The sequence below is a fragment of the Pristiophorus japonicus genome, chromosome 22 (assembly GCF_044704955.1).
Source record: "Pristiophorus japonicus isolate sPriJap1 chromosome 22, sPriJap1.hap1, whole genome shotgun sequence".
Taxonomy (NCBI): Eukaryota; Metazoa; Chordata; class Chondrichthyes; family Pristiophoridae; genus Pristiophorus; species Pristiophorus japonicus.
This window is the reverse complement of record NC_091998.1, coordinates 33,966,635-33,989,227: the sequence shown is the minus strand read 5'-3', so window position 1 is coordinate 33,989,227 and position 22,593 is coordinate 33,966,635. Positions and strand designations below refer to the sequence as shown.

Below are 22,593 nucleotides of genomic sequence, written 5' to 3'. Positions count from 1 at the left end.
CTGACTACAGGCAGCGAGAGAGTGAGACAGCAGCTGACTACAGGCAGCGAGAGTGAGACAGCAGCTGACTACAGGCAGCGAGAGAGAGACAGCAGCTGACTACAGGCAGCGAGAGAGAGACAGCAGCTGACTACAGGCAACGAGAGAGTGAGACAGCAGCTGACTACAGGCAAGAGAGCCAGCAGCTGACTACAGGCAGCGAGAGAGAGACAGCAGCTAACTACAGGCAGCGAGAGAGTTAGACAGCAGAGGAGAAAAGTGAGAGAGTGGAGTAGCAGTTTGTAAGAATATTGTAGATAGGGAATAATTAAAAGGTTAAACATGACAAAATAGGTAAAAACAAAGGATGGGGAAATGCAAAGCAAGGAACTCCAAAATAAAATGTTGGTTTATTAATAGAGAATGAGGAACAAAGCAGGGATTCATCGATTAAACCAGGAAATAGTGACATAACAGTAATGACAAACAAATCTGCAGCTGGGTCAGGATTGGCAATTAAGTACACAAATGACAGAACTTTGAGGAAGGATAGGAAAGAAAGATTAGCAGTTGGATTAGAGAAAATACAGCAGGGGAGTAAGGGCATTTAAATCTAGAAGTGGTCCAAAAGAATCCCTGTGGTTTCAGCGGAAAATCAGCAACAGCTTGGTCACGTCCGGGAGTGGGAGCATTTTATTCACCAGCAAACAGTGGGAAGGAAACTGGGCATGGGATTTGCAGACAAATTAGTGAGGAATGCATAGGCAAGAATTAGAATTGTACGAGATTTTAATTAACCAAAAATGTAATCGGAAAGTTGTGTGTGGTAAAAGAGGAGATTGTTGCAGTGTGCGCAGGATTGGTGCTTTGGTCAATATGTTGCTGCTCCAACAAGGAAAGAAGCGGGTTAGAGAACCACCTATAGGTGCAGAGCAGTTAGTGATGGACAAGGAAAAATAAACTTGCATTATATAGCACCTTTTCTAGCCACAGGACTTCCCAAAGCTCCTTACAATCAATGAATACTTTTGAAGTGTTGTAATGCATGGAAACAGGACAGCCAATTTGTGCACAGCAAGCTCCCATGGCCAGATCATCTATTTTTAGGGGTTGATTGAGGGATAAATATTGGCCAGGACACCGGGGATAACTCCCCTGCTCCTTTTCCAATAGTGCCATGGGATCTTTTACATCCACCCGAGAGAACAGACAGGGCCTCAGTTTACGATGGTAAGTATTGCAGGGAATCGAATACAGCCAGGGCGATCTCCTGTACTAGTTTCAATCGCCTGGATGGGTCGGAGAGGAATTTCCCTAGATTTTTTTCCCCAGTTGGCCTGGGTTTTTATCTGGTTTTTGCCTCTCCCAGGAGATCAGATGACTCCGGTTGGGGTGGAGTGTAGAGTGTCGTGGTACAGGGGGTGTCGCAGTTGTGTGGGGCGGACTGGTTGGATGCTCTTTACCTGTCCGCCATTGTTGATAGGTTTATATGTAACCTTCAGGGCTGCTGACCGAGGGCCATGTGGCTCTTTGTCGGCCGGCACAGACACGATGGGCCAAAATGGCCTCCTTCTGCGCTGTAAATTTCTATGTTTCTAACATCTCATCTGAAAGAAGGCATCTCTCCCTCAGCACTGCAATGGAATGTCAGCTTAACTTATTCTGAAGTAGAACTTGAACCCACAACCTACTAACTCAGGAGGTACGAGTGGGCTCACTGAGCCACGGCTGACACCTAATGGTTACTCAAACTTAAAGTAGACAATTCATGAGTCAATTGGAGCCAATCAACTTCTAATTGTGCAGATTGTACTTGACCAACTTTATAGAATTCTTTAAAGAAATAACAGAGGAGTTTAAGGAAATACAGTGGATGAAGTTTATATAGGATATTCAAAACGCATTCGATGATGTCCCACAAAAGAGGCTAATAAGAACATAACATAACAAGAAATGGGAGCAGGAGTAGGCCATTCGGCCCCTCGAGCTTGCTCCGCCATTCAATATCATGCCTAATCTTCTACTTCAACTCCACTTTCCTCCACTATCCCTATATCCCTTGATTCTCTTAATATCCAAAAATCTATCGATCTCTGTCTTGAATATACCCACTGAGCCTCCACAGCCCTCTGGGCCAGAGAATTCCAAAGATTCACCACCCTCTGAGTGAAGAAGTTTCCCCTAATCTCAGTCCTAAATGGCCAACCCCTTATTCTGAGACTGTGACCCCTGGTTCTCGACTCCTCAGCCAGAGGAAATATCCTCCCTGCATCTACCCTGTCAAGCTCTAAGAATTTTGATATGTTTCAATAAGATCATCTCTCAATCCTAAACTCGAGAATATAGGCCCAATCTACTCAATCTCTCCTCATGGGACAATCCCCCCATCTCAGGAATCAGTCTGGTGAATCTTCGTTCCACTTCCTCTATGGCATAACAAAGGTAATGGCTCCAATTAAGGGGATGGTGGCCATATGGATAGAATGGTGGTTGAAGGGTAGAAAATAAAGGATGGGGTAAAGGGAAGCTTTGCAGCGTGTAAAGATGAGGTGAGTGGTATTCCACGGGGGCTACCCATTTACCATAGATCCACTGTGCGTCATAAATGATCTAGCCTTAGGAATTAGGAGAACAGTATCAGAAATTTACTGATGACAACAGATTGGGAGGTTCGGTGAACTTTGATTAGACTTGAGACAAGCTGCAGGATACAGATAGGCCAATCAGATAGGCAGCAGATGTAGTTCAATGGAGAAAATGTGTAGTATAATATTTTGGACGTAAACATAGAAAAAGGAAAACGCATCTTAAATGGTAAGACATTAATTGCGGGAGAGGAACTGAGAGACCATGGTGTGCAGATGTTTTGTGGCATTAAAAGGGGCAGTGCAATTAGATAAGGCCAGAAAATAAAATCTTGGTTTTGTACAAAGAAGCATAGAATGCAAAACCAAGAAGATAATGGTAAACTTGTACAAGACCATAGGCTGGATTTGGGAGTGTTATATACAGTTTTGGTCATTCCATGACAGGAAGGTTGCAGGTGCAGTGTAGATACAGCAGGATGTTACCAGGGATGAGGGGTTACAGTTATGAAGAGAAATTTGAGAAGTTAGGGCTTTTTCCACAAGAGGTACGAAATTAAAAGGTGATCTGAGAGGCCTTCAAGATTTTGGAGAGTTGGAATAGGGTAGTGAAAGACCGTTCCGCTGATCATTTCCACTGGTCTGTGAGGCAATAAGGGGGAGCACAGATTTAAAATAACCTCAAGTAGTATTACAGGGGAGGGTCTTCAGAAAGAGAATGGATAAAATATGTAATGCTCTGCAAAAAAAAAAAGAGGTTGCAACAGAGCCCATCAATTCTTTTAAAAATGAATTAAATAGTTGCTTAAAGTTAAGTGTATAGGGAAAGTGGAATATTAAAGGGTATGGGGAGTGAGTGGGGAGTGGAATTAGACTGGATGGGATATTAAAGGGTATGGGAAGTGAGTGGGGAGTGTGATTAGACTGGGTGGGATATTAAACGGTATGGGGAGTGAGATTAGACTGGGTGGGTATTAAAGGATATGAGGAGTGAGTGGGGAACGAGGGATTAGACTGGGTGGGATATTAAAGGGTATGGGGAGTGAGTGGGGAGTGGGATTAGACTGGGTGGGATATTAAAGTGTATAGGGAGTGAGAGGGGAGTGAGGGGATTAGATTGGGTGGGATATTAAAGGGTGGAGAAGTGAGTGGGAGATCACCATTATCAGTTGATTGGGTATCATAGCCAAGAGCTTGATACAAAATGGCTGTTCAAGTTTCCTTGAACAGTAAAATTAAGGACCAAGTGCGAGACACTATTAACAATGCAGGGAACTCTCATTATGGCACTTCAGAATATAGTAATAGAATGAAAAATACATCCCCTTTAAAAATGTTAGTTGTATCAAAACATTGAAAACAAGAAGTTGCCCCAGTGTCTCTCGAGTGTTAAACGTATTTCTCTGCTCCGATTACAAACCTGGAGGGGCGCCACCACCTGAGTAGCTTTGTCCAGAAGGCTGAGGGCATCCTCCATAACCAGGAGCTCCATAGCCAGCAGTCCCAGGAGCAGTCCCAGGGGCAGGGGCAGGGGCAGCACCACCTGGACCTACAATAGAAAGAGGGTTTTCACCAACAGTATTCAAAGATGTAACGTTCCAACCCGAGATGCGTACACTTCATAATAAAAGGCTCCCTCCCATTGGTTCATCCTGGATGGCCATGGTCATTTAGAGCATGCTGCCATTTTCTTTCTTTCCAGCTTTTCTTGCCTCCCCTCCTGAAGGGACTGCCTCTCCATTGCGTCTGGCTCTCGAGTTGCTGGTCACCCTCTGTAACCTCACCCGTGACACCGCTTCACGCACGAGGTTGGACTAGCAGTGTGCGGAAGCTGTGCAGTCTTAAGGAGCGTCACAGTGCAGCTCGATTCTCGTCCTCGAGTGATGTCCATGCATATGTATTCTGGGCAGGTGATATGGTCCAGTGAGCTGGAGCCCTGGCTGCACTTCCTCCTCCCGAGCACAGAGGCACTGATATCAACCGCAGCCACCCTCCTCCTTTCCCCCAAATAAGAAAATCCTTCTCTTACTTTGTGCCTTTAGATACACAGCCTCAATGCGGATGCGCTCCCTCCCTCGCACATACACACACTTCCTCTCTCAACACATACATAAAGAAAAAGTGTGGGATGAACAAATCTATAGCCCCTTGGATGTCAAGGGACGTACAGGGTAGGATAAAGAAAACAAGGGAAGCTTATGGCAGATACCGAGGGCTCAATGCTGCAGAAACTCTAGAGGAGTATAAAGTGCAGGGGTGCAATTAAAAAGGAAATTAGGAAAGCAAAGAAAGAGCATGAATAATTTTTGGCTAGTAAAATCAAGGAAAACCCAAAGATGTTTTATAAAAATATTAAGAGCAAGAGGATAACTGAAGAAAGAGTAGAGCCTATTAGAGAGCATAAAGGTAATCTGTGTGTGGAAGCGGATGACATTCTTAATGAATACTTTGCGTTGATGTGGACATTATAATCAGGAGGACTTTGAAACACACACGCGCCCACTCCCACACACACATACATGTATGAATTCCCTCAACACACATACATGCACTCATTCAGCACATATGCAAACTCACAGGCACACACACACACACACAACCAACACACACACCCACCCTACGCGCACACACACACTTTAAAGTTTTAAAATGGAACAAATTCACTTGTGCAATGTATTACAAGTTATAATTTTAACAAAAAAAAGCTTCTTAACAAAGTAGTTGAAGAGTTTACCTGCGGGATAAGATGGATATCCAGATCCGCCAGCTCCCCATCCTGACTGGTTACCTGGGGGTGCAGGGTAACCCCCTGCAGATGCTGGGTAGGTACCCCCAGCAGCCGGGTAGGTACCCCCAGCAGCCGGATAGCCACCCCCAGCAGCCGGATAGCCACCCCCAGCAGCCGGATAGCCACCCCCAGCAGCCGGATAGCCACCCCCAGCAGCCGGATAGCCACCCCCAGCAGCCGGATAGCCACCCCCAGCAGCCGGATAGCCACCCCCAGCAGCCGGATAGCCACCCCCAGCAGCCGGATAGCCACCCCCAGCAGCCGGATAGCCACCAGCTGGTGCTGGCGCATAGCCCCCAGCCGGTGCCGGCGCATAGCCCCCAGCTTGGGGATAGGCGCCACCTGGGCCTGCTTGGTATCCTCCAGCAGGTGGCTGGGGGTAGGCCCCTCCAGCAGCCGGGGGGTAGGCCCCTCCAGCACCAGGTGGATAAGCCCCACCAGCACCAGGGTAGGGGTACTGTCCACCAGCTTGTGGATACCCAGACTGTCCATCCGATTGCTGAAAAACAAAAAGAGGAGAGCCATATTCAGTTATACAACGAAAAGTCAGACATTCCAATCAACAAGTGAGGATCTTATTACGGATACAAATTTTAAAGCTAACAGCATCGTATCTAATCAATACAGCCACATACACGCTGTGCATGTGCAATGGAGCCACATACACGCTGTGCATGTGCAATGGAGCCAACTATCATCACAATGGCTAACCTCAACCAACTCAGCTGAGATCATGGATCAAACCTGGGGCCTCCTCGGTCCTCAAGCCTCAGCCAACCCAAAGGGAAAGTCCAATTTACCCATTTTGATTACAAGGTGAGGTGGCCATTCCTCCCATCTTGGTTCATCCATCCAACCAAAATGACTGTACAGTCCACTGCAGCATCGAGGTGGTTCTTGGATGCCTCCACGACTCTCCCTGGGATCCCACCCCAGGTGTTAATCACTCTTTACACAAAGAAAGCCTTCTTGATATCAGTCTTAAATTTGCCTTTTACTGGTACTAGTTTGAACCAGTGTCCCCTTGTTTTATATATTCCGAATTAACCTTTCCCATACTCCCTCTATATATAGCGACAAGATCACTGCTAGGTATGTGGAGAATACATAGAGAAAAGATTTTACAAAAGAGTAACAAAAGTTTATTGGCTTCAGCAAACGTATAAGAGGGCACAGATTTAAGGTGATCAGCAAAAAAAAACAGAGACGACATGAGGGGATACATTTTTATGCAAGGAGTGGTTAGGATTTGGAATGCACTGCCTGATATGGCGGTGGATACAGATTCAGCAGTAGCCTTCAAAATGGAATTGGATAAATACTTGGAGAAAAAAATTGCAGGGATATGGGGAAAGATCGGGGGTAGTGGGGCGAACTAGATTTTTCTTCGAAAGAGCCGGCACAGATTCGATGGGCTGAATGGCCTCCTTCTGTGCTGTACTACTCTATGATTCAATGAAAACAAACCATGGTGAAGAATACACGAAAACACAGAAGTTGAGCCTGGGGTCATACATGAAATTCGCTTCATCAAACGTATAAGATTATGAGGGGGCTTGACAAGGTGGATGCAGAGAGGATGTTTCCACTGATGGAGGAGACTAGAATTAAGCGGCATAATCTTAGAATAAGGGGCCGCCCATTTAAAACTGAGATGAGGGGAAATTTCTTCTCTGAGGGTTGCAAATCTGTAGAATTCACTGCCTCAAGAGAGCTGTGCAAGCTGGGTTACTGAATAAATTTAAGACAGAGATGGACAGTTTCTTAACCGATAAGGGAATTAGGGGTTATGGGGAGCGGGCTGCGAAGTGGACCTGAGTCCATGATCGGATCAGCCATGATCGTATTAAATGGCGGAGCAGACTCGAGGGGCGTATGGCCTACTCCTGCTCCTATTTCTTATGTTCTTTTCTAGGAAAGTTCAGGGTATCGGAGTAAAGCAAATCTGGAACAATTTCTGTCTCCTCCCTGGCTTCCCTTCCCTCCATCCCCCACCATTCTCCTGAAGGTGCTAACTGGGATGCTGTTTCACGGATGCAAGAAACTTTCCAGCGCCACCCACAGACCCATTCGTCATTTGTTACCCTGGCAAATGGGGGCAATTTTAACGTAACCCCACTGAGCCGGAATCTCACGGGATCCGGTGGAGCACTGGTTTTACATCCCGCCCAAATCGTGCCTTCAAATAAAACCGGGTGCGGCAGCGAGACCAGTGTTGCCACCCAATCCCACCAGTTTCCTGACAGGCTGATTCGGTTAAAATTGCTCCCAGCAAGGCTTGGTCAACTACTGTATACGGTGAGGGGGCCAACAGAGTCCAATCCTGTCTTTACCCTCCATCCGCTGACACACAGCTATGGAAACTGGGTCATTGAATAAATTTAAGACAGAGAGAGACAGTTTCTTAACTGATAAGGGAATAAGGGGTTATGGGGAGTGGGCAGAGTCCATGATCGGATCAGCCATGATCGTATTAAATGGCGGAGCAGGCTCGAAGGGCCGAATGGCGTACCCCTGCTCCTATTTATGTTAAGAGGTCATTGCATAACAACCAGGAGCAGGAACTAATCTGTCTGCTCACTAGCCCAGTGACACCGAGGGCAATTGCAGCCCTAGATGCAACTAACAAACTTAGCACAGACCAGGAATCCAGTCATGGGATCTTCCAGCCTGTGTACCTCAGTCTGCGAGAGGGAAATTATTCACACCAAGCCAGGGAGCTGAAGTACCAGGTTTCAGTCCTTGGGTTCAGGATATCCCATTACTGAGAGTATGCAGATTGTTTTACAACCCCTTCTTCCCCTTTCCCTTTCCTTCCCCCACCGTAAAGATGTTGTCTTTTTCTTCTGGGAAGGTTCTAGAGGAGAGCAAAGCAAAGAAAATGGAAAAAGAACTAAAAAAGACATTCGATGACTACAAGACATCAGACTATGAAGGGGTCAAACTCTTCCCGATTGACCAAAAGGTCTAATGATTAAAGTGCAATTATGATGATTAACCAACGATGACATGTCTTATTTTCCGAAGGCCTTTACAAGCAATAAAAACGTACTTGCGAAAGGACTGCAGGGAGCAGTTTATAACAATGTGACTTACAGGATAGGCAGGGTAGCCGGACGAGGGGTAACCAGGGTACGACATTCTGGAATGCAAGACAGAAAGGCCAAGATGTCTAGTGACTACGCCGCAGCTTCTGAAAGTACAAACAAGAAACGGCTAGTTAGACTCAAATTGCACATATATAACACTATTAACACGGGATAACGTCCCAAGGTGCTTCACAGGAACATGATCAAACAAAAATTTGTCATCGAGTCACATAAGGAGATATTAGGTCGGGTGGCCTTGGTCAAAGAGGTAGGTTTCAAGGAGCATCTTAAAGGAAGAGAGAGATGTAGAGAGGCGGAGAGTTTTAGGGAGGGGATTCCAGAGCTGAGAGCCCAGGCAGCTGAATGCACCGCCGCCAATGGTGGAGTGAAGGAAATCGGAGATGGACAAGAGGTCAGGAGTGGAGCAGCACAGAGATCTCAAAGGATTGTGGGGCTGGAGGAGATTAAAAAGATAGGGAGGGGAGAGGCCATGGAGGGGTTTGAAAACAAGGATGCAAATTATAAATCTGAGGTGTAGCTGGATCAGGAGTCAATATCGGTCAACAAACAAAGGGATGATGGGTGAACGGGACTTGGTGCGAGCAGCACAAACTGGGGCACTGAATAAAATCAACTGAGTCATCAAGACATCCCCTCGCCTATTATTTATCCTCTTCTCCCTTTCCCACTTCCTGTTTCCCTTTCCTGTATCTCTCTCTCTCGTGATCTTTCACAGCCAACCGCTGGGATGTGCGAATGTTTGGCCGGAAAGCAAGAGATAGCTATGAAGCCAGGACGATCTCTGCTGTATTCAGAGCCATGGTGAGAGGCATGAGGCCTATGGACTGCTGCTATGACAGTAAATGTGGGAACGGTCCCAGCTCCAGTTTGAGAAATGCCAGAAATAACAGTTGAAGCATCAGTGATATCTGGGTTCAGAGCTAGGGGAGGACAGTAGATCAGGAAATCCAACTCAAAGCCCCTGACAAATGCACCAGTCAGGCCTGGAGAGGGGAAAATAGTATTTCCGACATGCTTTCAGCAACCAAAAAATAAGGGGGGGGGGGGGGGAAATGCTACAAAGTGTTGCACGTTTTCATGCTAATCTTTTTTTAATGTAATGTCGCACACCAGAGACTTGAGCACATGATCTCGGCTGATGCTTCAGTGCAGTGCTGAGGGAGTGCTGCACTGTTGGAGGTGCCGTATTCCGTCTGCCTCCTCAGGTGGATGTAAGAGAACCCACAGCACTATTTTGAAGAGCAGCAGCGGAGTTGCACATCAGCCACCACACGGGCTTGACAGAGCTAAGCCCTTATCCAGTGGCAAGGGTTAACCAGGACGACTGGAGACCTGCTCTGCTGCATGGACCTAGTGAGCACATATCGCAGTGTGAGCTGGCCCATGCTGCCCCTGGGCCTTCGCCTCTTCTAAACACACAATGTAGAACGTGCTGCATGGAGATGAACTGCCACAGGAAATAAACAGTGTACAGAAACTGTTCCCACTGCAGAGCTGATGTGCATATATAAATCTCAGCCAGAGCTAGCAACACCAGATTGGTGCAAGGGGTGTGATTTTTTTTTATAATCGAAAAAGAGTTTCTATTTAAATCGCAGCTTACCACGCCATGCGTGGGGTCAGCCCGAAGGCAGTACCTCTGCACTGCAAACAACTACACCAGAAGGGTGGTTCTGATGACTCACCAGCTCTCACTCGTGACTCCCAAGTGCCTTGCCTCGGTTGGCCTGCTAACCTAGTAAAACTAGACAAGGAGTCGTGGTCAAACACTTGGTGATCTCTAGCCCTCTCAAACCAAATGAAATACAAAGCCTTGGTTGGACCACACCTAGAGCACTGAGCACCACAGCTTAGGAAGGATATATTGGCCTTAAGAATATAAGAATTAGAAGGAGTAAGCCATACGGCACCTCAAGCCTGCCCCGCCATTTAATAAGATCATGGCTAATCTTCCAGCTCAACTCCACTTTCCCATCTGATCTTCATATCTCTTGATTGTCCTAGAGTCCAAAATTCTATCTACCTCAGCCTTGATTCAACTCAACGATTCACAACCCTCTGAAGAAATTTCTCCTCACCTCAGTCCTAAATGGTCAAGCTTGGAGGGAGTGCAGTGTAGATCCCAGAATGATACCTGGACTCCCATGGGTTAAATTACAAGGAAAGTTTACACCTGATTATCGCTCGACTCTCCACCCCATAGATTGGAGCGGAGAAAAATCTTCAAAAACAATGAGTACGACTATTCTTAGTCAAAGTGCAATTTCGGTCCCTAGGACTAGGGGCCAGAGTCTAAAAATTAGAGTCAGACCTTTTAGGAGTGTAGTTCGGAAACACTTCTACACGCAAAGGGTGGTAGAAGTTTGGAGCTCTCTTCCACAAACACCAGTCGGTGTTCGGTCAATTGTTAATTTTAAATCTGAGATCGATAAAATGTGTTAACGAAAGATATTAAAGGATATGGTTAAAGGCGGGTATATAGTTAGGTCGCAGATCAACCATGATCTCACAGAATGGCAGAACAGGCTCGAGGAGCTAAATGGCCTCCTCCTGTTCCTATTTTCTAATTACAGAGGATGGGAGGGTGGATTCACGATAAACAAGGGCCGTGCTCACCATTCAGGAATCTAGGCGGGAAGGGAAAGTTTTCAAATGGGTATAAAGCGCAAGAGCTCTATAGGAACATGGAATGTTCTGACCCTGTATCAAACTGGAATAATATTGATTAGTGTCCAGGATGCAAAGAATGATACAACAAGAATGGCTCAGACAATGAAGAACACAGATACAAGTCCAGTTACGATGACTGTAATGGTCTGGGGAATGTTTCAAGAATGGAAACAGCTCGACGACCTATCATGGTCCTGCACCAAGTCCCGCTCACCCACCACCCCTGTGCTCGCTGACCGACATTGGCTCCCAGTTAAGCAACGCCTCGATTTCAAAATTCTCATCTTTGTTTACAAATCCCTCCATGGCCTCACGCTTCCTCATCTCTGTAATCTCCTCCAGCCACCCCCACCCCCCGCCACCCTGAGATGTCTACGCTACTCAAATTCTGCCCTCTTGAGCATCCCTGGGCCCAAAGCTCTGGAACACCCTCCCTAAACACCTCTTTCCTCCTTTAAGCCACTCCTAAAAACCTACCTCTTTGAACAAGCTTTTGGTCACCTGCGCTAATTTCTTATGTGGATCGGTGTCAAATGTATTTGTTTTGTCTTTATAACACTGCTGTGAAGCGCCTTGGGATGTTTTACTACGTTAAAGGCGCTATATAAACAAATGTTGTTGTTGTAGTACACACAGGTACAGGGAGCGAGGAGCCCAGGAAGACCAAGGAATTGATAGGGATACAGATGACTGATGGGGCCAGGCTAGTTCAGAACCAACAACAGTGGAGTGAATTCATCTACTGCTGCTGAGCTGAGATGGATGGGAACGTAATCGTAGTAGCACACCCTCAGGATGTTTTAAATGCTTCACGCCCAACACTGGAAAAGCTGTCACTGTTGTAATCTAGGCAAACTGGTTAGCTACTTGCACACAGCACGATCCCACAAACAGTAAACAAGACGAATAACCAGTTTTTTTTTGGTCATGCTAGTTGAGAGGGGAATGTTGGCCAGGATACCAGGAGAACTTCCTCCTCTTCTTTAAATGGTGTTTACGGGATCTTTAAGGTCCACCTGAACAAGCTGACTGGGCCTCGGTCTAATGCTGGAACATAGAAACATAGAAAATAGGTGCAGGAGTAGGCCATTCAGCCCTTCGAGCCTGCACCACCATTCAATATGATCATGGCTGATCATGCATTTCAGTACCCCATTCCTGCTTTTTCTCCATACCCTTTGATCCCTTTAGCTGTGAGGGCCACATTTAACTCCCTTTTGAATATATCTAATAACATAACATAAGATGAACTGGCCCCAACAATTTTCTGTGGTAGAGAATTCCACAGGTTCACAATTCTCAGTGAAGAAGTTTCTCCTCAACTTGGTCCTAAATGGCTTACCCCTTATCCTTAGACTGTGACCCCTGGTTCTGGACTTCCCCAACATCGGGAACATTCTTCCTGCATCTAATCTATCCAACCTCTGACAGGGCAGCACTCCTTCAGAACGGACTGGAGTATCAGCTCAGATTGTGTGCTCAAGTCCTGCAGTGGGTGTGGAACTCCATGGCCATGTGACTTAGGGGCTAGAGTGTTACTGACAGAGCCAAGCTGGCACTGTGACCAATAATGATGGTTAAAAGGCCAACAGCTGCACGTTGCTTCCAACACACGGACAATCACAATCTCTCCTAAATCCTCTTTCTTTCTCTTCTCTCTGTTCACAGCCTGCCAGGTCTGTGGGTTTTGTGAATCTTTTGCCACCCCCATATAGAATCATACAGCACAGGGAGTCGAGGGTTATGGGGAGTAGGCAGGGAAGTGGAGGCGAGCCCAAGATCAGATCAGCCATGATCTTATTGAATGGCGGAGCAGGCTCGAGGGGCCAAATGGCCGACTCCTGCTCCAATTTCTTATGTTCTTATAAGGCCGCCATTTGGCCCCTCATGCCTGTGCCAACTCTTAGAGAACTATCCAATTACTCCCATTTCCCTGTTCTTTCACCACAGTCCTGCAAACTTTTCCTTTTCAAGTATTCATCCAATTCCATTTTGAAATTACGACTGAATCTGCTTCCACCGCCCTCACCAGTTCTTTTGCCAATTATTTTAAATCTGTGTCCTCTGGTTACTGACCCTCCCGCCACTGGAAACAGTTTCTCTATATTTACTTTATCAAAACCCCTCATGAATTTGAACACCTTTATCAAATCTCCCCAGTGTCAGCTGTGGCTCAGTGGGTAGCATTCTCGCCTCGGAGTCAGAAGGTTGTGGGTTCAAGCCCCACCCCAGGGACCTGAACACATAAATCCAGGCTGACACTGCAGTGCAGTGCTGAGGGAGCGCTGCACTGTCGGAGGTGCCGTCTTTCAGATGAGATGTTAAACCATGTTAAACCCTGCCTGCTCTCCCAGGTCGATGTAAAAGATGCCATGGCACTATTTCGAAGAGCAGGGGAGTTGTCACCGGTGTCCTGGTCAATATTTATCCCTGAATCAACAAAACAAAACCAGATGAACTGGGTCATTATCACATTGCTGTTTGTGTGAGCTTGCTGTGCTCAAATTGGTTGCCGCGTTTCCCACGTTACATCAGTGGCAACACTCCAAAAGTACTTCATTGGCTGTAAAGCGCTTTGAGACCTCCGGTGGTTGTGAAATGTGCTATATAAATGCAAGTCCGTCTTTCTTAACCTTCGCTGCTCTAATGAAAAATGCCAGCTTCTCTAGTCTCTCCACATAACTGAAGTACCTCACCCCTGATACCATTCTGGTAAATCTCCTCTGCACCCTCGCCAGGCCTTGACATTCTTGTTCTGCACGTGGGCAGAGTTCTTTTAATTTTACCCGTGACCTCTTGTAAATGAAATTGAGCCTGTAATATTCAGGCAGGGCAGCTGCACCAACAGTCGGGTGATATGTAACACCACACTGCCCAACGTTGATTAGAAACAAGGTCAAAAATCCTCGCCTACCATTTTAAGCCATGTAATGGTCAGGAAAGTACTGGAGATTAAAGATCTGACACTGGTGGTGCTTGTGGTGGGAGCAATTTGAAGGGGAGGGGATTAACTGTGTCCCACAAGAAAAGTATTGAATCTCATTAGATTCCGTTTCCAATCGCTTCCTGGAAACAATACACTAAGTGACCCTGGTAAAAGGGCAAGTGCTATTTTGTGTCTTGTGAAGGGAAGGTTTGACATGTTAAAGGATATGCTGTATATATAAATCCAGCCAGAAAAATCTCTAATAAACTAGAGAGAATGTAAACACTGGACATTTAGAATCATAGAAATTTACAGCACTGAAGGAGGCCATTTCGGCCCATCATGTCCGCGCCAGCCAACAAAGAGCTATCCAGCCTAATCCCACTTTCCAGCTCTTGGTCCGTAGACCTGTAGGTTACAGCACATCAAGTGCACATCAAAGTATATTTTTAAAGTGGTGACGGTTTCTGCCTCTACCACCCTTTCAGGCAGTGAGCTCCAGACCCTCACCACCCTCCGGGTGAAGACATTTCCACTCAAATTCTATCTAAACCTCCTACCAATTACTTTAAATCTATCCCCCGGTTGTTGACCCCTCTGCTAAGGGAAATAGGTCCGTCCTATCCACTCTATCTAGGCCCCTCATAATTTTATACACCTCAATAAGGTCTCCCCTCAGCCTCCTCTATTCCAAAGAAAACACAGCCTATCCTATCTTTCCTCAGAGCTAAAATTCTTCAGTCCAGGCAACATCCTCGTAAATCTCTGTACCCTCTCTAGCGCAATCACATTTTTCCTGTAATGTGGTGACCAGAAATACATGCGGTACTCTAGCTGTGGCCAGCTAGTGTTTTATGCAGTTCAAGCCTAACCTCCCTGCTCTTATATTTTATGCCTCGTCTAATAAAGACAAGTATTCTGTATGCCTTCTTAACCACCTTATCGACCTGGCCTGCTACCTTCAGGGATCTGTGGAGCTGCACTCCAAGGTCTCTTTGTTCCTCTACACTTCTCAGTGTCCGACCATTTGTGTATTCCCTTGCCTTGTTAGCCCTCCTTAAAGTGAAAAGCTCAAAGCTCTACAAAGACCAGTAGGTGCCAGATCCGATTCTTGCTTTGTGCGGAGTTGGCTGGACAACAGTTGAGGTGCTACAATTTGCCTCCGTGCCATGCTGTAGCGAGGGAGGAAGAAACCCTCATCAGCCAAGGTCCATCCTGCTCGCGGCCCTGTGACCACCGTGGGCACCTGCGCGTGTGGCTTGTTTGGCAGGACATACTTGGGGCCCAGCTCCTGGGCCTTCGGGCAACCTGCCAATATTCACAGTACAACAGCAACTTGGGCGAGTACCAATGGTGGCTGACACCGGAGAGCCAGTAAGCCGGCTCCAGGGGAAGGAATGAACGCAAACATTACAATCGCAAGCAAAGGATTTTAAGACAGACTTAAAAGTTGTGGAAATTACATTTGGCCCGGTTACAATATTCTTTAATTAATACCACGGGTATGAAGCACGAATCTAAATAAAGAGTGTGTCAGAAGCAATTATAACTGGGTGGGACACACAAAAATGCAGTTTTTATATTTCAGTTGTGGCTCTCGGAATCAATACACTCTCCGAGCATAAACACTGCACCTTGTGCTTCAAGCCTCAATGACGCCACTCTCCCCAACATCCCTTTCAGAAACGAAGACTTACATTTGTATGGCACCTTTCACAACTTCAGGACAACTCAAAGCGCTTAATAACCAATGAAGTACTTTTTGAAGTGTAGTCACTGTTGTAATGTCGGAAATGCAGCAACCAATTTGCGCACAGCAAGCTCCCACAAACAGCAGCGATAATGAGATCATCTGTTTTAGGTGTTGATTAAAGGATAAATATTGGCCAGGATTCTTCAAATAGCACCATGGGATCTGTTACATCCACCCGAGGGGGCAGACGGGACCTTGGTTTAATGTCTCATCTGAAACACGGCACCTCCGACAGTGCAGCGCTCCCTCAGCACTGCACTTGAGTGTCAGCCTAGATTTGCGTGTTCAAGTCTCTGGAGTCGGACTTGGATCCACAACATTTTGACTCTCAGGCAAAATTCGCCACGATTGTTCTTAATACATACTGTTCATCAGTGCTTCTGTAGATTAAGACTGACTCTGCTCATTCTCTCTGACTTCATTCCCAAGAAGAATGTTCCACTACCACACAACAACCACCCTCAGCTCACCTCAAAAGCTGCCCGATGAAAATATGAAATCAAATGTAAGCCAAAGTTCAGATTAACCCAGGGGCACTGGGTGAGATAGCACAGTTTGCCACGTAAGAATTCGGAGCAGGAGTAGGCCATTCAGTCTCTTTGAGCCTGCTATGCCATACAAGATCATGGCTGATCTTCTACCTCAACTCCACTTTCCCCATATCCCTTGATTCCCTTAATATCCAAAAATCTATCAATCTCTGCCTTGAATATATTCAAAGACTGAGTCCCACAGCCCTCTGCGGTAGAGAATTCCAAAGATTCACCACCCTCTGAGTGAAGAAGTTTCTCCTCATCTCAGTACTAAATGGCCGACCCCTTATTCTGAGACTGTGACCCCTGGTTCTAGACTCCCCAGCCAGGGGGAAACATCCTCCCTATATCTACCCTGTCGAGCCCTGTAAGAATTTTGTATGTTTCAATGAGATCACCTCTCATTCTTCTACACTCTCGGGAATATAGGCCCAGTCTACTCAATCTCTCCTCATAGGACAATCCCCCCATGCCAGAATCAGTCTGGTGAACCTTTGTTGCACTCCCTCTATGGTAAGTATATCCTTCCTTAGGTAAGGAGACCAAAACTGTACACAATACTCCGGGTGCAGTCTCACCAGGGCCCTGTATAATTGCAGTAAGACATCGTTACTCAGACTGAACTCCTCTTGTATTAAAGGCCAAGATACCATTTCCTTTCTTAATTTCCTGCTGTACTTACTTTGTGATTCGTGTACAAGGACACCCAGGTCCTTCTGAACGCCAACATTTCCCAATCTCTCACCATTTAAAAAACTTTGCTTTTCTATTTTTCCTACCAAAATAACAACCACATTTCTCCACATTGTATTCCATTTGCCATGTTCTTGCCCACTCACTTAGCCGATCTGTATCCCCTTGAAGCCTCTTTGCATCCTCCCCACAACTTACATTCCTACCTAGCTTTGTATAATCAGCAAACTTGGAAATATTACATTTGGTCCCTTCATCCAAATCATTGATATAGATTGTGAATAGCTGGGGCCCAAGCACCGATCCTTGTGGTACCCCACTAGTTACAACCTGCCAACCCGAAATGACCCGTTTATTCCTACTCTGTTTTCTGTCCATTAACCAATCCTCAATCCATGTTAGTATATTACTCCCAATCCCATGAGCACCTAATAATCTCTTGTGTGGCACCTTATTGAATGCCTTCTGAAAATCCAAATACACCACATCCACTGGTTGCCCCTTATCTGTTCTATTAGCTACAACCTTAATAAAACTTGGAAAACATGATTTCCCTTTCATAAATCCGTGTTGACTCTATCCAATCCTATTATTATTTTCTAAGTGCCCCGTTACCACATCCTTAATAATAGATTCTAGCATTTTCCCGACCACTGCTGTCTCTCTCCCTACTTTTTTTAAATATCGGGGTTACATTAGCTACCTTCCAATCTGCAGGAACTGTTCCAGAATCTGTGGAATTTTGGAAGATGACAACCAATGCATCCATATCTCACTATCTCAATAGCCACCCCTTTCAAAACTCTAGGATGTAGGCCATCAGGTCCAGGGGATTTATTGGCTTTCAGCCCCATTAATTTCTCCAGTATCATTTTCTTTCAGTTCTTCTTTCTTGCTAGACCCTTGGTTCTCCATTATTTCTGGGAAGTATGTGTTTAATTTCTCTGCCATTTCCTTATTCCCATTATAATTTCTCCTGTCTCAGCCTGTAAGGGACCCACATTTAGTTTTGCTAATCTTTTCCTTTTTACATACCTCTAGAAGCTTGTACCGTCTTGTTTTTATGTCTCTCACCAATTTACTCTCATTCTATTTTCCCTTTCTTTACCAATTTCTTGGTCCTCTTTCGAAATTCTAAAATCCTCCCAATCCTCAGGCTTCCTGTTCTTTTTGGCAACATTATAAGCCTCTTTCTTTGATCTAATACTATCTTTAACTTCTCGTTAGCCACGGTTGGACCACTTTCCTGTGGGGTTTGTGCCTTAAAAGGAATGTATGTTTGTTGTAAATGATGTATTGGTTCTTTAAATACTAACCATTGCTTGTCTACCATCATACCATTTAATGTAGTTTCCCAATCTACCTTAGCCAACTCACCCCGCATACCTACGTAGTTTGCTTTGTTTAAGTCCCATTTGGAACCTGGGTCTGAATCCAACCCAGACTGTGTCTGCAAGCATCCTACATAAAATACACCTCAGCCCAACTCCAGGCAGCACAGGCCACAGCTCAGAATGGTTTATAACTGATCTGTAATCAGCACTCGACTGACAATATTGCCAACTCACACGAAGGGCAGGGCTGGAATATAGACATGTCACACGGGTACAGCCAAGGCAGGTTGGAGGGAGCTTTCTGCTTTTAAACAACTGCATTTTAAGTTTTATTTTAAGGATCTTTGTCGCCAATGTCCTCGCTGCTCTTGGATACAGTCCAATGGGTGCTGGGCACCCTCTATCTAGCCTACATAGTCCTGTGATCTTGAACCGACCGCATCCAATTGATGTGTACACATAGGGGGCAAGGGGATAGTCACTAGATCGCTGTCCAGAATTTCTCCCTCCTGAGCCAGAGGCGGTTGACAGTTGAAGTGAACACAGGATAAGCCTGGGACGTTCTTTATTAGCATGGTTCGTATCTTCAATTTACATAAAATACAGACAGAATCATTATAAATCGGCACAGCTAAATATTCAAACTACTAATGGTCACAGTATAGTTATGTTTCTTTGAATGTGTTTTTTTTAAATATAAAGAGAAGTTTCGGGTGCTGGTATCGAGATTGGTGGGGGTTCAGTCTATAGTCGGAACACAGCATTTATAGGAGATGTACTCACAGCATGGTTCCCCAGCCGTTTCAAAGGTTTCAGGATTAGGGGGGGTGGGGGGTGGGGAAGGTGCATAGTCAGAGATGGGCGTTAGCCAGCCCTTTCTGAGGGTGGGATTGGGCCACTAATTTTGTCCATCTGTAAGAGCTGCGCTTTTGATCTGGCATGAGCCGGTGCTGGATGTTGAGAGCTCGGTGACGAAGGGCTTCGCTGGGTCTCCGGGAAAGGGGTCCAAACTGCTCGCTGCTTTCCCAGTTCTGGGTAGCGCCCGTACACAGCAAGCTCTAACTGGCGTATCTCCTGTAACTGCTTGTTTGTGGCTGTGGTCCCCAGACACTGGCGTGATGCATCTCCTCATTGCTGACAGCAAGAGCTGTGCTGGCCTGTGCACCCCTGGGGCAATCCCAGCAGACAAGGACTGGGTCTGAGGGGACTGTTCTACAGACAAGATAATAAACTGAGGCCCTGCCCTGCCCTGCCTGTTCAGTGATTTAAGGTGTACAGAATATTGAGGGGCCTGGACATAGTGGATAGTAAGGGTCTATTACAAGGGGGCATAGTTTTAAGGTGGTTGGTGGAAGGTTTGGAGGGGATTTGGGGGGGGGGGGCAGGGAGGCTTCTTTACGCAGAGGGGTGTGGGGATCTGGAACTCACTGCCTGGAAGACTGGTGGATGCAGAAACCCTCACCACTTTTAAGAGATGGTTGGAAGGGCACTTAAAGTGCAGTAACCTTCAGGGTTACGGATCTAGAGCTGGTAATTGGGATTAGACTGGATAACCTCTTGTTGGCCGGTGCAGATATGATAGCAAGTACTGCAGGGAATCGAATACAGCTAGGGTGATTTCATGGACTAGTTTCGATCGCCTGGATGGGTCGGAGAGGAATTTTTCCAGATTTTTTTTTCCCCTAAATTGGCCTGGGTTTTTAAATCTGGTTTTTGCCTCTCCCAGGAGATCACATGGCTCCGGTTGGGGTGGAGTGTAGAATGTTGTGGTGCAAGGGGTGTCGCAGTTGTGTGGAGTGGACTGGTTGAGCTGGGCGCTCTTTACCTTTCCGCCACTGTTCATTATTCATAGGTTTATATGTAACCTTCAGGGCTGCTGACCGAGGGCCGTGCGGCTCTTTGTCAGCCGGCACAGACACAATGGGCCAAAATGGCCTCCTTCTGCGCTGTAAATTTCTATGTTTCTTTGTTTAAGTGTATGTTAAAGATCCATAGAATCATACAGCACAGGAGATTGCCACTCAGCCCATCATGCCCGTGAGCTATCTAATTAGTCCCACTCCCCTGCTCTTTCCCCATAGCTCTGCAAATGTTTCCTTTTCAAGTATTTATCCAATTCCCTTCCAAAAGTTATTAAATCTGCTTCCATCGCCGTTTAAGGCAGTGCATTCCAGATCACAACAATTTGCCATGTAGAAAAAAATCTAATCACCCCCATTGGACATTTTGCCAATTACCTTAAATTGGTGTCCTCTGGTTACTGACCCTCCTGCACTAACCCTCCACACTATTCAAAGAGCAGGAGCTATCCTGGTGTGCTGACCAGCATTCCTCCCATATACACCCCAAAAGCAGATTAACTGGTCCTTAACCAGTACTTGTGTGATCTTGCAGTGTACAAAACCTCTACTGTGTTTGTCTGCATAACAAAAAAGTCACTAGATTTCAAAAGTAATTCAATGTACCCGTGGGCATTGCGAGATGTTTTTGAACGATGATGACGCTGCAATCTTCTTGGGGGGAGACAGAGGACGTGCTGTTAGAACAGGGTGTCTGATGAGAGTGTTGCTGACAGTTTCACAAGCGTAACATTATGAGAAACCTCCCTTTACAAACCAGTTACCAATCTGCCCAAATGCTGCAGTCACCCCAACGGTGCAGCACGGGTAAAGCTGCTCCCAACACCACCACCATCTGAGTTTGCTCCAACGCCCTTGAACCAGGACCAGGTTTAGGTTAGGGTAACCCCGGAGCATTACAGCAGGAATGACTAATATTTTATAATCTGTTCAACAAGTTAAGACACATTATTAATAAACTGCTAACATTTCAGTAACTAGTCACCCACATTCTGACACAAACGCACACTAACCGGACACCTGCCCCAGTCTAAACATTGTAACCAGTGGTTAGTGTAATAGTTACTGACACAAGTTACAGTAACCAAGTTACCATAACCTGTATGGTAACCAGCAGTGATTAGTGTAACTGATTCCTAGTAACCAGTTATAACCATAAACTGTAAGTAGTTAGTGAAGCAGGTTGCTGTAACTAGTAACTAGCAAGAGTTAGTGTGACAGGGCGGCTCAGGGGCCTGCGACGGACGGGCTCGGGCCCAGTCCAGGTTCAGGTTCAGGTTCAGGGGCGGGCTCCGCCCCTCACAGCCCGGGCAGGCGGCAGCGCCGCCCCACCGCCACTCTGGGCCCGGGACCCCAAGCGCTGCCCGCGGTGTACCGCCCCCCCGGGAAGCCCCGGCCCGCACGCCCTTTACCTGCAGTCCGTTCCGTCCCGCCCGTGCCGCACTGAACTCAGGGCGCAGCACGCACTTCCGTCACCCGAGACCCGGCCCCGCCCTCTGGCACCCAACCAGTCACAACCCAGCCCCCGTGACAACCAGCCAATCACAACCCAGCCCTAGAGACACCCAGCCAATCACAGGCCAGCCCCCCGTGACACCCAGCCAATCACAGCCCAGCCGCCGTGACACCCAGCCAATCACAGACCTGCCCCGAGACACCCAGCCAATCACAGTCCAGCCCCAGAGACATTCAGCCAATCACAGACCAGCTCCCCAGGCACCGAACCAATTACAGCCCAGACCCCCGCAGACACCGAGCCAATCACAGCCCAGCCCCCGAGACACCCAGCCAATCATAGCCCAGCCTCACAGACACCGAGCCAATCACAGCCCAGCCTCACAGGCACCGAGCCAATCACAGCTCAGTTCCCCCCAGGCACCGAGCCAATCAGAGCCCAGCTCCCGAGAAACCGAGCTAATCACAGCCCAGCCCCTGAGACACCCAGCCAATCACAGCCCAGCCCCTGAGACACCCAGCCAATCACATCCCAGCCCCCGAGACACTGAGCCAATCACAACCCAGTCCCCCCGCAAACCCCCCCCTCCACCCCCGCACCGAGCTAATAACAGCCCAAGACCCGCCCTGCCCCACCCCCCCAGAGACGCCGAGCCAATCAAAGCCCGGCCCATGCTGCCCTGCCCGCAGGACACAGAGCCAATCACAGCTGCCCCTTTGCCACGATGGATTACCGCTCCACCGAGTGGACTACTGTGGTAATGCAACTACTGATGTAAACACAATAAAAGGGTCATGTGACAATGGAGCCATCTTGTAGAGTGTGTTTGTTAGTGATGTCATAAGAATATGTTCGAATGCCCTCAAAAGTTCGTCAACATCCTCCGCCTGCTCCACGATGACATGCA

General features: G+C 46.9%; 1 protein-coding gene across 2 annotated transcripts in view; it reads right to left on the bottom strand.

Moving 5' to 3' along the window:
• LOC139234941 (annexin A7-like) overlaps positions 1 to 21,721 on the bottom strand; it is a 64,083-nt gene extending 42,362 nt beyond the window's left edge. The window contains exons 1-4 of one of the 2 annotated variants that reach the window (XM_070865911.1): positions 21,643 to 21,721; positions 8,449 to 8,545; positions 5,299 to 5,851; positions 3,985 to 4,113 (exon numbers count right to left, since the gene is read on the bottom strand). In XM_070865911.1, coding sequence (XP_070722012.1) covers positions 3,985 to 4,113; positions 5,299 to 5,851; positions 8,449 to 8,493 — 727 coding nt within the window. In that variant the 5' untranslated portion in view covers positions 8,494 to 8,545; positions 21,643 to 21,721. Of the gene's footprint in view, positions 1 to 3,984; positions 4,114 to 5,298; positions 5,852 to 8,448; positions 8,546 to 10,147; positions 10,170 to 21,642 lie in introns of those variants that run through there. The other variant, XM_070865912.1, reaches the window with a different exon arrangement.
• Between the last annotated feature and the right edge of the window lie 872 nt (positions 21,722 to 22,593).